General features: G+C 34.9%; 1 protein-coding gene across 2 annotated transcripts; it reads left to right on the top strand.

The window, feature by feature from the left end:
* The first annotated feature begins 8,330 nt into the window (after positions 1 to 8,330).
* On the top strand, positions 8,331 to 11,659 carry LOC133672616 (ankyrin repeat domain-containing protein, chloroplastic-like). Of its 2 annotated transcripts, XM_062093078.1 has the most exons (7): positions 8,334 to 9,121; positions 9,466 to 9,542; positions 9,875 to 9,973; positions 10,108 to 10,206; positions 10,384 to 10,482; positions 10,580 to 10,678; positions 11,209 to 11,659. In XM_062093078.1, the coding sequence occupies exons 1-7, from the start codon at positions 8,428 to 8,430 to the stop codon at positions 11,341 to 11,343; spliced, it is 1,302 nt and encodes a 433-aa protein (XP_061949062.1). In that variant the 5' UTR covers positions 8,334 to 8,427; the 3' UTR covers positions 11,344 to 11,659. The 2 variants fall into 2 exon arrangements, with proteins under 2 accessions (XP_061949063.1, XP_061949062.1); XM_062093079.1 differs by lacking the exon at positions 10,580 to 10,678 and having other exon boundaries at positions 8,331 to 9,121.
* The last annotated feature ends 2,009 nt before the right edge of the window (positions 11,660 to 13,668 follow it).

Raw genomic sequence — 13,668 nt, 5'->3', positions numbered from 1 at the left:
GAAACTGCTCGTTCTTTCTTATTGTCAGCTTTTGTTCCTAGTGAGTTTTGGGGAGAAGTTGTTCTTACTGCTGTAAGTTTGATTAATACAGTTCCATCTTCTCATGGTTCGGGTCTATCTCCTTTTGAAAAGTTATATGGGTATGTCCCTGATTATTCCTTATTTAGAGTCTTTGGTTGTACTTGTTTCGTTCTTTGTCCTCATGTAGAACGCAATAAGCTATCCTCTCGATCCGCTATTTGTGTATTTCTGGGTTATGGTGAAGGTAAAAAGGGGTATCGTTGTTTTGATCCAATAGCTCAGAAACTTTATGTGTCTTATTGTACATCTCTTATTATTTTGCTAAGTGTACTTTTCTCACGCACGCACCCCAACCTCTCCATAAGAGTTTTAGGGTCGAAGTTTAACATCGGTCGGGGTTAATTACTTCACCTTAACACGGTCATCCACCTTGGATACTTTTAGCCATAGCTAATTGCAACATTAAACTCGATCATTCATCTCGGATGCCATTAACCAAAACTAATCACGAAATCAAACCCGTCATTTCTACAAATACTGTTAGCCGAAGCCAATCATCATAATCAACTCGACCATCCATCTCGGATGCCATTAGCTAATCATCAAACACAACCCGATCATTCATCTTAGATGTCATTAGCCAAAGCTAATCATCAATGTCAACTCAGTCATCCATCTCGGATGCCATTAACCGAAGTTTCACAACCCGGTCATCTATCTCGGATGCCATTAGTCGAAACTAATCATCAATCACTACCTGGTCATCCATCTCGGATATGTCATTAGCCGAAGCTAATCATCAAACACAACCTGGTCATCCGTCTCGGATGCCATGCCATTAGTCGAAGCTAATTATCAAACACAACTCGGTCATCCATCTCGGATGCCATTAGCCGAAGCTAATCAACAATCACAATCTGGTCATCCATTTTGGATGTCATTAGCCGAAGCTAATCAATAACTCAATCAACATTCCATAATCAGTTTAACATTCGCCAACAACCCAATTTCATCAATTATTCAATCACATTTCATAGTCGGTTTAATATTCATCACAATGCAATAATATATCATCCTCAAACAACCCATTTCAGAACATTAACATTATACAAGAAAAAAGGTGGAAAGCACCTACCTGCTCCTCCCGTGGGATGTCCTTATCCGGACGCGGATCCAATCTCGGTCACACCACCTACCACATCAATGGTCACAAATTAGTACATTTGCATCTAGTAATCACATAACTCATCACCATACATTTTCAAGAATACACGTGATCACATTCTACCGTTCATATATTACAATCATATAATGCAATCATTTTAATCATTTTAATTAGCAGAAATTCATCAGTGAAGCTGGTTCGCTAGTGACATAGACTCGTCAGCTAACTGATTCGCTAGAACACGGAATTGAAAGCGAAGCTGGTTCACTAATGATGCACACTTGTCAGCGAACTGATTCGTTGGAACACATAATTGTCAGTGGAATGGGTACGCTGGTGATGCAAATTCATCAGCGAACTCAATATCTAGCACACAGAATCATCAGCGAAACTAGTTTGTTGGTGACATAAACTCGTCAGTGAACTGATTCACTAGAACACGAAATCGTTAGCAAAACTAGTTCCCTGCTGACGCAAACGCGTTAGCGAATTGATTCGCTGGAACACAAAATCATCAGCAAAACCGGTTCGCTGGTGACGCAAACTCGTTAGCGAACTGATTCACTGGAACATAGAATTCAACAGAAATCACCGGCTCAATACTGCTACTATCCCTCTCTTCTTGGATGCCTCAAACACTCCACTTTTTCTCTTGTTTGGAAACAGTGGTCTGCTGGTAAAATCATCCCCATCTTTCTTTTTACTTACTTCGTGATGCCCCTGATGGCCATCTCCGATACAAGCTTCCAAAGCTTGTGCTGCCTTGATCAATTCTCTCACTGACTGCAACTGTACGACAATCAACCCTTGCCTCAATTCATGTCGAAGCCCATCTCTCGGCTTCTCAATCATATGTTCTTTGATGGGAATGTAGTGCAAAACAAATAGTGAGAAGTCAGGGAATCTCCTTTAATATTCCAATACCGATGTATCACCGTGCCTTAACGTCAAGAACTCTTGTTCTTTCACCTTGTGATGGTATTTGAAATAGAATTGATTTTCAAACTTGGATTTGAAGTCGTTTCAGGTCAGTGTTTCAAATGCATGCCTCAGTTGAACGGTTTCCCACCATGTCATAGCCTAATCAAACAGCAACTAAGTGGCACAATTTACCTACAAGTCCTTGGGTATATTAATATGGATCATAATCTTCTCCACTTTCTTGATCCACCTTCCTGCTCTCTCAGCATCTTGCTCCCCCATAGAAGGTTGGCAACCCATTTCCCTCATACTTTTGACCAACCGTACAAGTAACACCACATTATTTGTGGTTGCAACAATTCCTAGGGTTGACCATGTGACTTGTGTAATTGGAGTTCTCTAAGCTATAAAGCCAGCCATGCATTCTATTACTACCTTGACTATTTGAACCAGAAGTCCTGGATCATTATAAGGCAGGGGCACCCCCATGGGGATGGTCAAGGGGTGTACCTCCGTTCTTTCTTGTTGTTCCCACCCTTATTGGGGGTACTTCTTCCATCTGATAAGGTACCTATTCTTCTTCCACTTCTGTGATTCTTTCCTGCAAGGACTTAGACACTCTCGCTGGAGAGTGGGAAGAAGTATCATCCAATGGATCCTCATCCTGCCAATCTTGGGCATTTTGACCTTTATTCCTTTCCATGAAGGGTGGTTGGGTTCGTGCCCCTTGTCAAGTGCGCATCATCCTGAAATAGATTACAACAACTTTATTATCATCAATCCTCAAAATTCTAACCAAGTGCTCTGATATCAATTGTAACAACCTTGCTTTTTCAAAGCCAAAATCTGTAAATTTTTTTAATTTATTTAGGTTCTCTATACTTCTCACAATGACATTTCATGAATTAGTAATTAGGTTCCCTTTCTTATCATGGCATCATAGGGATATAGTCTTTGTAAATAACCATTCTCATAAGATGGATACTCAATACACATGTCTATAATATTATATTTTCATATTCATACATTTACATTACATCATATTGACATACTCATAAGTTTGCATTCCTGTTCTAATCTCGTTATCAACACGAGTGTTGAACAATACTTTTACACAACTAGTATTTTCAATCATACGATCCTAATGTGATTTCACAACACAACGTTCTCATAAAAGAGCATACCACATAAATATATTCATAACACCGTATCTATATGTCTGCACATCCACATTCATGTTCCATTACAGTTTTCATTACAAGTCCTTACAAAAGTGTCAAATGACAAATATTCAACATAACACCTAAGACATACTATTACATGGCACCTTTCAAAATATATGAACCCGTGGAACGGGCTTTCCTACATACCTTGATTGTGTGATGTCCCTGTTGCAAAACAACATGGATACTAGAATTATAAATAATTTAATATAATAATAAACAACTAGAAGTAAATTATTATTACTTTACATTATTAACTTAGAATAGGTTGATTTCTTCTTTTACTTCTTATATGCATTGTACATCTCTTATTCTTTTGGTAAGTGTACTTTTATCACTAACACACCCCAACCTCTCTATAGGAGTTGTGGGGCCAAAGTTTAATATCAGTCGGTGTTAATTACTTCACCTTAACCTGGTCATCCACCTTAGATACTTTTAGTCGTAGCTAATTGCAACATTTAAACTTGGTCATTCATCTTGGATGCCATTAACCAAAACTAATCATGAAAGCAAACCCGTCATTTCTACGAATACCATTAGTTAAAGCCAATCATCGTAATCAACACGATCATCCATCTCAGATGCCATTAGCTTCCTTCACAACCCGATCATCCATCTCGGATGTCATTAGCCAAAGCTAACAATCAAACACAACCCGATTATCCATCTCGGATGCAATTAGCTGAAGTTAATCAACGATCACAACCTGGCCATCCATTTCGGATGTCATTAACCGAAGTTAATCAACAACTTAATCAACATTCCATAATCGGTTTAACATTCGTCAACAAACTAATTTCATCAATAATTCAATCACATTTCATAGTTGATTTAACATTCATTACAACACAATAATATATCATCCTCAATAACTCATTTCAGAACATTAACATTATACAAGAAAAAGATGGAAACCACCTACCTGCTCCTCCCATGGAAAGTCCTTCTCTAGTCGCAGATCCGGTTCCAGTCGCACCATCTAACACATCAATGGTCACAAATTAGTACATTTACATCTGGTAATCACACAACTCATCGCCATAAAGTTTCAAGAATATATATGTTCACATTCTAGCGTTCATATATTACAATCATATAATGCAATCATTTTAATCATTGAACCAGTTCTGATATATAATCTGCCTTAGAAATTCATTAGCAAAGTAGGTTCGCTGGTGACACAAATTTGCCAGCAAACTAATTAGTTGGAACACAGAATTGTCAGTAAAGTTGGTTCGCTGGTGACACAAACTCGTCAGCAAATTGATTCCTAGAACACAGAATTGTTAGTGAAACTGGTTTGTTAATGAAGCAAACTCATTAGCGAACTAATTCACTAGCACATACAATCGTCAGCGAAACTGGTTCGCTGGTGATGCAAACTCGTCAATGAACTGATTTATTGGAATGCATATTCGACAGAAATCTCCAAAACGCGCAGGTTATTGCTAACGCAGACATCGTTGATGAAAGCTGAGTCGCTGCCGATTCAAAAATCATCAACCCAACACAGTTTTGCAGCTAAATGGTCCATAACTAGCTCAGAAATCATTGACAAAAACTGAGTCAATGCCGACTTAGAAATCATCAACGCAACACAATTTCACAACTGACACTAACATCATCAGCGCATATGGTCCACAACTAACTTAGAAATCTTTGATGGAAACTGAGTCGTTGCCAACTCAGAAATCGTCAATGCAACACAATTTCACAGCTGATTTTGAATTGTTAGTGCGATCCATATCCCTACCGATTCAAAAATCATCAGCAACGATGGAGTAGTAGAGGAGCAAAAGCATACAGCTGGTCTTTAGGAAAAGGAAGGGTCACCTATTCTCTCTCCTTGTATTTATAGCCCCTATTTGTGTTGGGGTGTTTAGGGGTTGTTCTACCTTATCTTTGTTCCTTATTAAGTTATCCCAGAATGATTTTTTCCCCCTTCCCAAGGCCTCTCAAGAGTAAACCGGTTTGGTCCTCTTAATTTTATTTAGTGTTGGTTGGCCTTTTGTTCAAGTTTTCGTTAGAATTTACATTTTTTTTCTTCAAAGTTGGTCGGTTTTTCACCCCTTAATTCTTCCTAGTATGGTTCGGCCAAAGACAAGATTTGTCGAGTTTCACAAAACGCATGGATTTATCAGACCACCCAACCACCGTTGACTTAGAAATTGTCAACGAAAACTGAGTTGCTGTCAACTAAAAAATCATCAACGTAACTGATTCCACAGCTGACGCATGGATTCGTCAGCGCACACAACCCCTGTTGACTAAAAAATCAGCAATGATAGTGGAGTCGTTTTTGGCTTTACCCCTTTCTTTTTTGTTGGGTGATTACACGGGATGTGTTCGCGCTATTCAGACGATGCGTGAGGGGATGTTTGGTTGCCAAACAATGGCTTTTAAGGCGGCATTTGAATCGTCGTGATGACCCTCCCATCCCTAGACGACGCGTGTAGCTGGTTGACCTCTAGTTTGATGAAGACAACCTTTTTTTCCATTCTTTTCTCTCTCCTCCTTGATTTTTGCATCCAACCCTCCAAATTTCCAACGCAACCCTTCAATTTGTTTTTCTTTTAGACTTGTTCTCTTTCCTTTTGATTACTATTTGTTTTATTTAAAATAATTTATAAAATTAATTTTTTTTTAATTTCATCCTCCTTTAATTTTATTTATTTATCAAATTTGATCCTCATTCTCTTTATTGCTATTTGTTTTATTTGAGATAATTTTTAAAATTAATTTTTTTTTTATGATTTGATCCTCCAATTCTTTTCCTTATTAGATTTTATTCTCATTCTTTTGATTACTATTTTTTTTTACCTTGACAAAATTTTTAAATTGAATTTTTTTTCTTCTTATTTCATCATTCAACATTAAATTGGATAAGAACTAAGGTTCTTCATTGAGTCCGGGTTTAGGATTTCACAAGTTGCAAGTTTAGGAGGTTTGTTTGGGTACGTTTGGTTTTTTTTTTTTTACTTTTTTTAAACTCATGTTTTTTAAGTTTCATCCTTTAACATTTATTTAATTAGAGATAAGGGTTCACTATTTTTTTTTTCTTTCTATAGGGTTTTCGACTAATTTTAAAAATTGCTTGTGTCAGTCTTTTTATTTATTTTTCTTTGTTAAATTTAGCTTTTTTAAAAGAAATTTTATTTTTGAATTAAAAAAATAATTGATTTCTTATAAGTATAAGATGCTCACTTCATAATATTTTTTAGTTTGTTTTTTGCCCTTCTAAAAAAATCAATGAAGTTGTTATTGGGGGGTAATATGGTCTTCTCTGCATAATCCATCGGTCATTATCAAATTGATCAAGGACATCTTGGTCTTTTTAGATTTTTACATGATAGTAAAATGACTAAATTACCTTTAAAAGCAAAATTTATGTAACTGGTGTCTAGTGGCTTTTTTAAATTTTTCACTTTTTAAAGAACAGTAAAATAACTAAATTGCCTTTAAAAACAAAATTTCTTTAGCTCTAGAGGTTATTCTATATTTTCATTTTTTGCTATATTCATGTTAAATGAGTGACAATTTGGTATTTTAATAAATATATAATATTATTTAAAAAACAATTTTTTTTTGCAAGTGCATTGCATGCGCTAATTCGTGGGATGTGTTCGCGTTATTCAAGCGTGCGTGCGGGGATGTTTGGTTGCCAAACAGTGGCTTCTAAGGTGGCATTAGAATCGTCGTGATGACCCTTCCATCCCTAGACGATGCATGTAGCTGGTTGACCTCTAGTTTGATGACGACAACCTTTTTTTTTTCATTATTTTCTCTCCCCTCTTTAATTTTTGCATCGAACCCTCCAAATTTCCAATGCAACCCTTTAATTTGTTTTTCCTTTAGACTTGTTCCCTTTTTCTTTTGATTATTATTTGTTTTATTTAAAATAATTTATAAAATTAAAATTTCTTTTAATTTCATCCTCCTTTAATTTTATTTATTTATCATATTTGGTCATCATTCTCTTGATTGTTATTTGTTTTATTTGAGATAATTTTTAAAATTGATTTTTTTTATGATTTGATCCTCCAATTCTTTTTCTTATTAGATTTGATTCTCATTCTTTTGATTGCTATTTTTTTACCTTGACAAAAATTTTAAATTGAATTTGTTTTTTCTGATTTCATCATTTAACATTAAATTAGATGAGAACTAAGTTTCTTGATTGAGTTTGGGTTTAGGATTCCACAAGTTGCAAGTTTAGGAGAATTGTTTGGGTATGTTTGGTTTTTTATTTTATTTTTAATTTTTTAAAACTCATGTTTTTTCAGTTTCATCCTTTAACATTTATTTAATTAAAGATTAGGCTTCACTATTTTTTTTTCTTTCTATAGTGTTTTCCACTAATTTTAAAAATAACTTGGGTTACCTCGAGTCTTTTTATTTGTCGTTCTTTGTTAAATTTAGTTTTTTTAAAAGAAATTTTGTTTTTGAATTAAAAAAATAATTGATTACTTATAAGTATAAGATGTTCGCTTCATAATATTTTGTTTAGTTTGTTTTTTAAGTCATTGCTTTGATGACACGTGAAACCTTTTTTGGTGTGGTTGTGTAGCCTTTATTAGTGGCGTTAGAATCATCTTAATGAACTCTTTTTAGTAGTGGGAAGGTGTCCACAACATAGTATAACAAAAAAAAGATTTTTTTTTAAAGTATTATATTAGCAACTCATTTTTTATAGCTAATTACTGTCAAAAAAATTTGTTCGCTAATATTTTTTTAATCTTATTATTAAATTAACTAAATCTATTAAATTTAGTTAAATTAATAATTTAAATATCAAATATTTTATCTTTCTTTGAAAATATTAGCGTCGTCTGAATAATTTTTTCAGGTTAAAAAAAAACTTTACCTGTGAACATCATTGCGCATGTAACCTGTATGGTGAAATTCTAGATTGAACAACATTAATATTCAGTATAGTGGCTGTCCAAGAAAAATAAGAAAAGAAAAAATTAACTAAAACTTGTTTAGTCTCACAGCATCAGCAAATTGTTCTGGACTATAATAACCCATGTTCTCAAAGACACACAGGCTACACAGCCGAAATCTCCTCCACTTCATACCTCAATCAGACAGACCATGTCCCTGCCAACTCTGCTAAACCCGCAAACCCCAAAACTACACGTTCCTCTATCTCTCAAGTTTCCATCTTTCAAAACTCTAAAAATCCCAACAAAAATCCACTCCTTCTCACCTTCTTTACAATCCCAATTCCCTATACGAAATGACAGTTTTGAAGACCAAGACCATGCCATTGGTGACTGTATAGTCTTTGAAGAAGGCATTTTTGAAGACCCTTATTTGGAAAACAATTCAAATGCCATTGAGGATTCAAAGTTGAGGTCTGTTCAGAAAAAGATAAAAAGGGTTGTTCCTAAAATTGAAGAAGAGAATTTGGTGCCAGAGAATTGGAGAGAAGTGCAAGCAGAGATTAATATTGGTAAAAAAGAAAGGAGAAAGATTGCTCAAGAATTGGAATATAATAAAAAATTTGAAAGGAAAAGGAAAGGGTTGGTTCCTATTAGGAATGTGAATTTAGAGGAGTATCAGGCTTTTAGAGAAGCTAAATTGGCACAGTTGAAGCCACTTGTGCTTGATTATCCACAGAGTATTAAGGAGGAGGAGGAGGAGGAGGAGGATGAAGTGAGGGAGATTGTTAGTGAGAGAGTGAAAGGGAAGAATCCTAGATGGGCGGTCTATGGGAGAGGTTTAGATGATGTTAGAGAGTTTTTTAACGGTGAGGGTTATGAGCCTGGTGAACAGAAATCTGAAGGTAATTGCTTTTCTATTTCAAGTTTTAAAATTGGGTTTCGTAGTGTTTGTTGTTTTCTTGTTGATACTATGGTTTATTGACTGAGTAATTGAATTTGGTTTTATTGGTTTGATTGATACAAAACTAGTAAATTTTAGTTGTAATTTGGTGTAAGCTGTGAAGAATATGTGATGTCAATTCTCTCAATTTCTCACTTAATGCTATTTCGCTGTATGTTACATAAAAGTATTGAGAATTCGGTGGAAGCTGATGTTACATTGTTTTGTTCTATGTTTTTGCATGCGAGCTTCAAGATCTTGCCGTTCATAGTGTTTTTTTTCTTTTTTGTGTGTTTGAATAAATAGGTAAGCGCAAGTTGTTTACGAAAGAGGAAAAGGTTTTGTTAAATAAGCGGGTACCTGATCTAGCAGTTGCTACCTCTGTGAGTTCACTTTCTGTTTGAAACACTCTAGTCAGTGTATTTGATTTTGATGTATATTTATTGCTGTATAATCATTTGTTGCTGCTTTCTCATTTCTTAGTTATCCAACTGCCAGCTGATGTTTCAATCTGATTACAGAACCAAATGAATAGTTTTTTACAGTCACAAAGACAATATTCCCCCCTGCATTTTTCAGCCATGTATGTCTTTCTTCTTTGAAGAAATCATGAAGGCTATACATGGTGCATTTTTATTTTTATTTTTGGATAAAAATACATCATGCAAACCAGCAAATCGTTTATAGTTTTTTATTTTTATTGGATTCTTTGCAGATAAAATGGCTGCCTGTCCACACACTTGCTGCATCAGGAGAATTCTACCTTATGGATGCATTGTTGAAGCATAATGTTGATATCAATGCTGTGGATGTGGTAGGTGGAATGACCTTATTGGATTCTGCCAGTCTCATCAAGTTTTATACACTTCCCTCCCTATATTTCATATTGGATGCAAAAATGCTTGGAATTGCTCAATTTTGAACTTTGGATCATTATATTTTCTCCAGAATGGCTGGACTGCACTTCACAGAGCAATAATATGCAAAAAGCAAGCTATAATCAGCTATCTGTTGAGAGAATCAGCAGATCCTTTTGTACATGATGCAGTGAGTATTGACACAATGACTATTTCTTGAGTTTATTTGCTTTCGATATAATCATTATATTTTTTTATCTTCTAATTTCAACATGTTTAACTTAAAAACTTATAATCTTCCTTTATGCAGCCATTTTCTCTTGTGATTCATACCATCTTTACCTTGCTCATTTCTTGCTGATGACAGGAGGGTGCCACCTTGATGCATTATGCAGTTCAAACAGCATCTGCTCCAGCTATCAAAGTTCTTCTGTTATATAACGTCGATATAAACCTTCAGGACAATGTGAGGATGATATATCCCTACTTTTTTTTTTCTTTCATGTTTTCTGTTTCAGTTTTGATGCTGTATTGGTGAGCACTCTCATTTATTACCCTTTTAGGATGGATGGACACCATTACATCTTGCTGTTCAAGCCCGAAGAACGGATATAGTGAAGCTTTTATTAATAAAAAGAGCAGATAGTACAATTAAAAACCTGGTAAATATCTAACAATTCGAGGGATCTCTCATACCATTGCATTGTATGTATATTCATCCAAGATGTTAGACTGCTGCTTGTATGTGTAGGTTTTTCATACTATTGTTTACGTCATTTAGATGATAGTAAAGCTTGGTTGCATACTGTCACAACTGGTAACGTACAAGAAGATACTGACAAAATTGCTTGCAGTTTGAAACCTAACGCAAACTGTTAATAAGGATCAGCAGACCTCTTTATGTGGAGGATCCATGATCAATAAATGAACATGATGCAATGTATTAGCACAAAGGATTTCTTGAACTGGTCTTGTTTAAGGTGCTGGATAGACAGGCATCCTTTTGTGTTTTCTTAAGCTAATAGTTGGGGATACAAAACAAGAAAAAGCTTAATAGTTGGGCATTTTTGGAAAGTCATCTTACCAGTAGTTTCCGCACCCTTTTTTTTTTTGTCACAATGTCATCATAAATTACTTTTATTTACCTCCATCTTCAAGTTAATAATGCATCGAAATTATTTGTTTGTCTCAGGATGGCTTAACAGCACTCGATCTCTGCCTCTATTCTGGCAGAGACACAAGGACTTGTGAGCTTATCAAGCTGTTTAAGCAGTTTGCGAAGAAATCAACTTTGGCCAAAAACCCTTATAATGCTTCAGCTTCCTAACTGCCTTAATGGAGCCACTTTATATCTTCCTAATATCCAGATTCACTGGAAAATCATTGCTCTGACAGTGAGAATCTATAATTTCAAGCTCCCTCGTGTATATGATTTATACATTGTAGTATGGAGAAATTGGATGGATACAGATAAACAATGCCAAACAACTGTGCGAAATGAACAAGAACATGGCTTCTCCACACTGCTTGATATTGTAAAATCGGCAGGTTTTTGCATGACTTTGTAATTAATGATGTGAAAACTTAGCATTGTAGTCTAAGTTATATTCATCAAGTAATTTTAGGCTGTGTCTGTTTTGTTAGTGAGCAGTCTTTCCTGTTTTAGAACTTTTTATTGACCTATCATTGGACGAGTCTAAACTTGAATTAATAAAAAATGAAGTACTAGTCTCTTGTTTACCCAGAAGAGTATATAATTGGCTAGGATTTGTATCCAGTTGCCAATTTTTTTGGTCCCTAGGAAACAAAGCACCCAGCTACATTGTCTTCCAGTCATAATAATAATAATAATAAAAACCTGGACAAAAATGTGCAAGGATGTTTTATTATCTGACAAAAATATGTCATGATATCTCTTATATTTCTTAATCGAATATGGTTTTATAACAAGAAAGAGAGGACCTTTAATATTTTTTCTACTGTCATTCCATACTAGTTTAATAGTTTCGAAAGCGTGGCATGTCTCAATATTATTCTCATCTCAATGCTATGCTCAGAAGCATCATCATGATATTCACATTTAATGTCTAGTTTATACCGATGAAAAAAGCGAGGTCGGGATAGATGTTATTTAGCTCATGCTAAGGAGATGCTAATACATTTCTCAAGTAATATAGAAAGTGGGTACATTTCATGTCTGGTTTATACCAATAAAGAAAGTGAGGTAGGGTTAGGTGCTATTTAGCCGATGCTAATACATTTCTCCAAGTAATATAGGAAGTGGGGGAAGGTGTTCATTGTTTCTATAAAAATCATTTTTGGGGTGAAAGGTTCTTTCAGTTGGAGTATTTTAGTTGGTTATTTGGGGTGTTGGTATGAGTTTTTAGGAAAAAGTTGAAAAAGTTTACATTGAATATAAAAAAGGGTTTCTGGAAAGGAATTGTGATAGCTCTCTTTTTCAAGGTTGTTTAAATTTGTGTCCTTTTTTTTCCCAGTGAATCCTTTAGTTTTAGTTGGATTTATTATTTTCTCAGCTCTAATGGTTTGCTCGATTTAAAATGTTGGGTAATGACACCTACTAGATAGTCAAAGAAATGTTCTTTGAACGGATTGGAAAACAAATTGATCATTTCTTTTTCCAATAAAAAGGGATCGATCTAGGTGAACTTCTCTCTCCATCTCTAGGCGTATTCCCGAATAGTTTTTTTTTTTTAATTTCCCTTCTCCATCATTAAAAGACTAGATTCGTCTAAAGTTATGTCCATATTGAATTTGTATTGTTTCATAAATGCTCCTACCAAGTCTTTCCACCCTTGAATGTTAATATTGTTAAGCCTCGTGTACTAAGCTAGTGTATCATCACTGAGGCTATCTTGAAAAAAATAGATAAGTAATTTCTCATCTTGGACCACTTGGACATGGATTAGCTTCTTTGAACTTGATTCATGACTTTCGTTTCGTTAATTTTAGGCAAGATTTCTAATTTTGGCTAATTGTTGCAAGGAGTATTTTGCCAAGTTCTTATCATGATTGAATTTCAAACACATATATAAGAAAGAAACTGAGTCGCATCCCTTTCATTACAAAAGCCAAATACACATATACATCACTACTCACAAAAAACAGTGCCTCTATTAGCTATATTCCTAATAAGAGCGGTTCATAGCATTATTCTCTACCTGAGTAGCCTGTTGTTGTAATCTCTCGGCTTGAAATGCTAGTTACTCAAACTACCTTGTCATTTATCTTATCCTGTCATGGAATAAAGTGTTATAAGTGATTAGAAAACCATTACTAGAAGCCAAAACCTTATTGTATCTTTCAAGCATTCGTAATGTGTTTTCCAGATAGGTTACTTAAGCCATTTCTCATCGCAACTCTTCTCTTCTAATTTCAAGCTTAACTATCGATGTAATCTTGACATTCATGACGCTCTGTTTTGACCTGTTTAGTTCTTTTTTTATTTGGAAGTACTGGCCTTTTAGCTCCATTAGTTCTTTCTCTCAAACTTTTAGTTCGAATTACAATACCATGAGTTGTTCTTTTGAACACTCTGCCCTTTTCTTGTAGTCTCTCATGTCAGATTCAACTGCTTTCCTTGCACTTCTTTCTTTTTCTGATTGTGTTATATATTGGGCTCGTATCCTTCTTT

The sequence above is a fragment of the Populus nigra genome, chromosome 14 (genome assembly GCF_951802175.1).
Source record: "Populus nigra chromosome 14, ddPopNigr1.1, whole genome shotgun sequence".
Classification (NCBI taxonomy): domain Eukaryota; kingdom Viridiplantae; phylum Streptophyta; class Magnoliopsida; order Malpighiales; family Salicaceae; genus Populus; species Populus nigra.
This window is presented reverse-complemented; position numbering and strand designations above follow the sequence as displayed.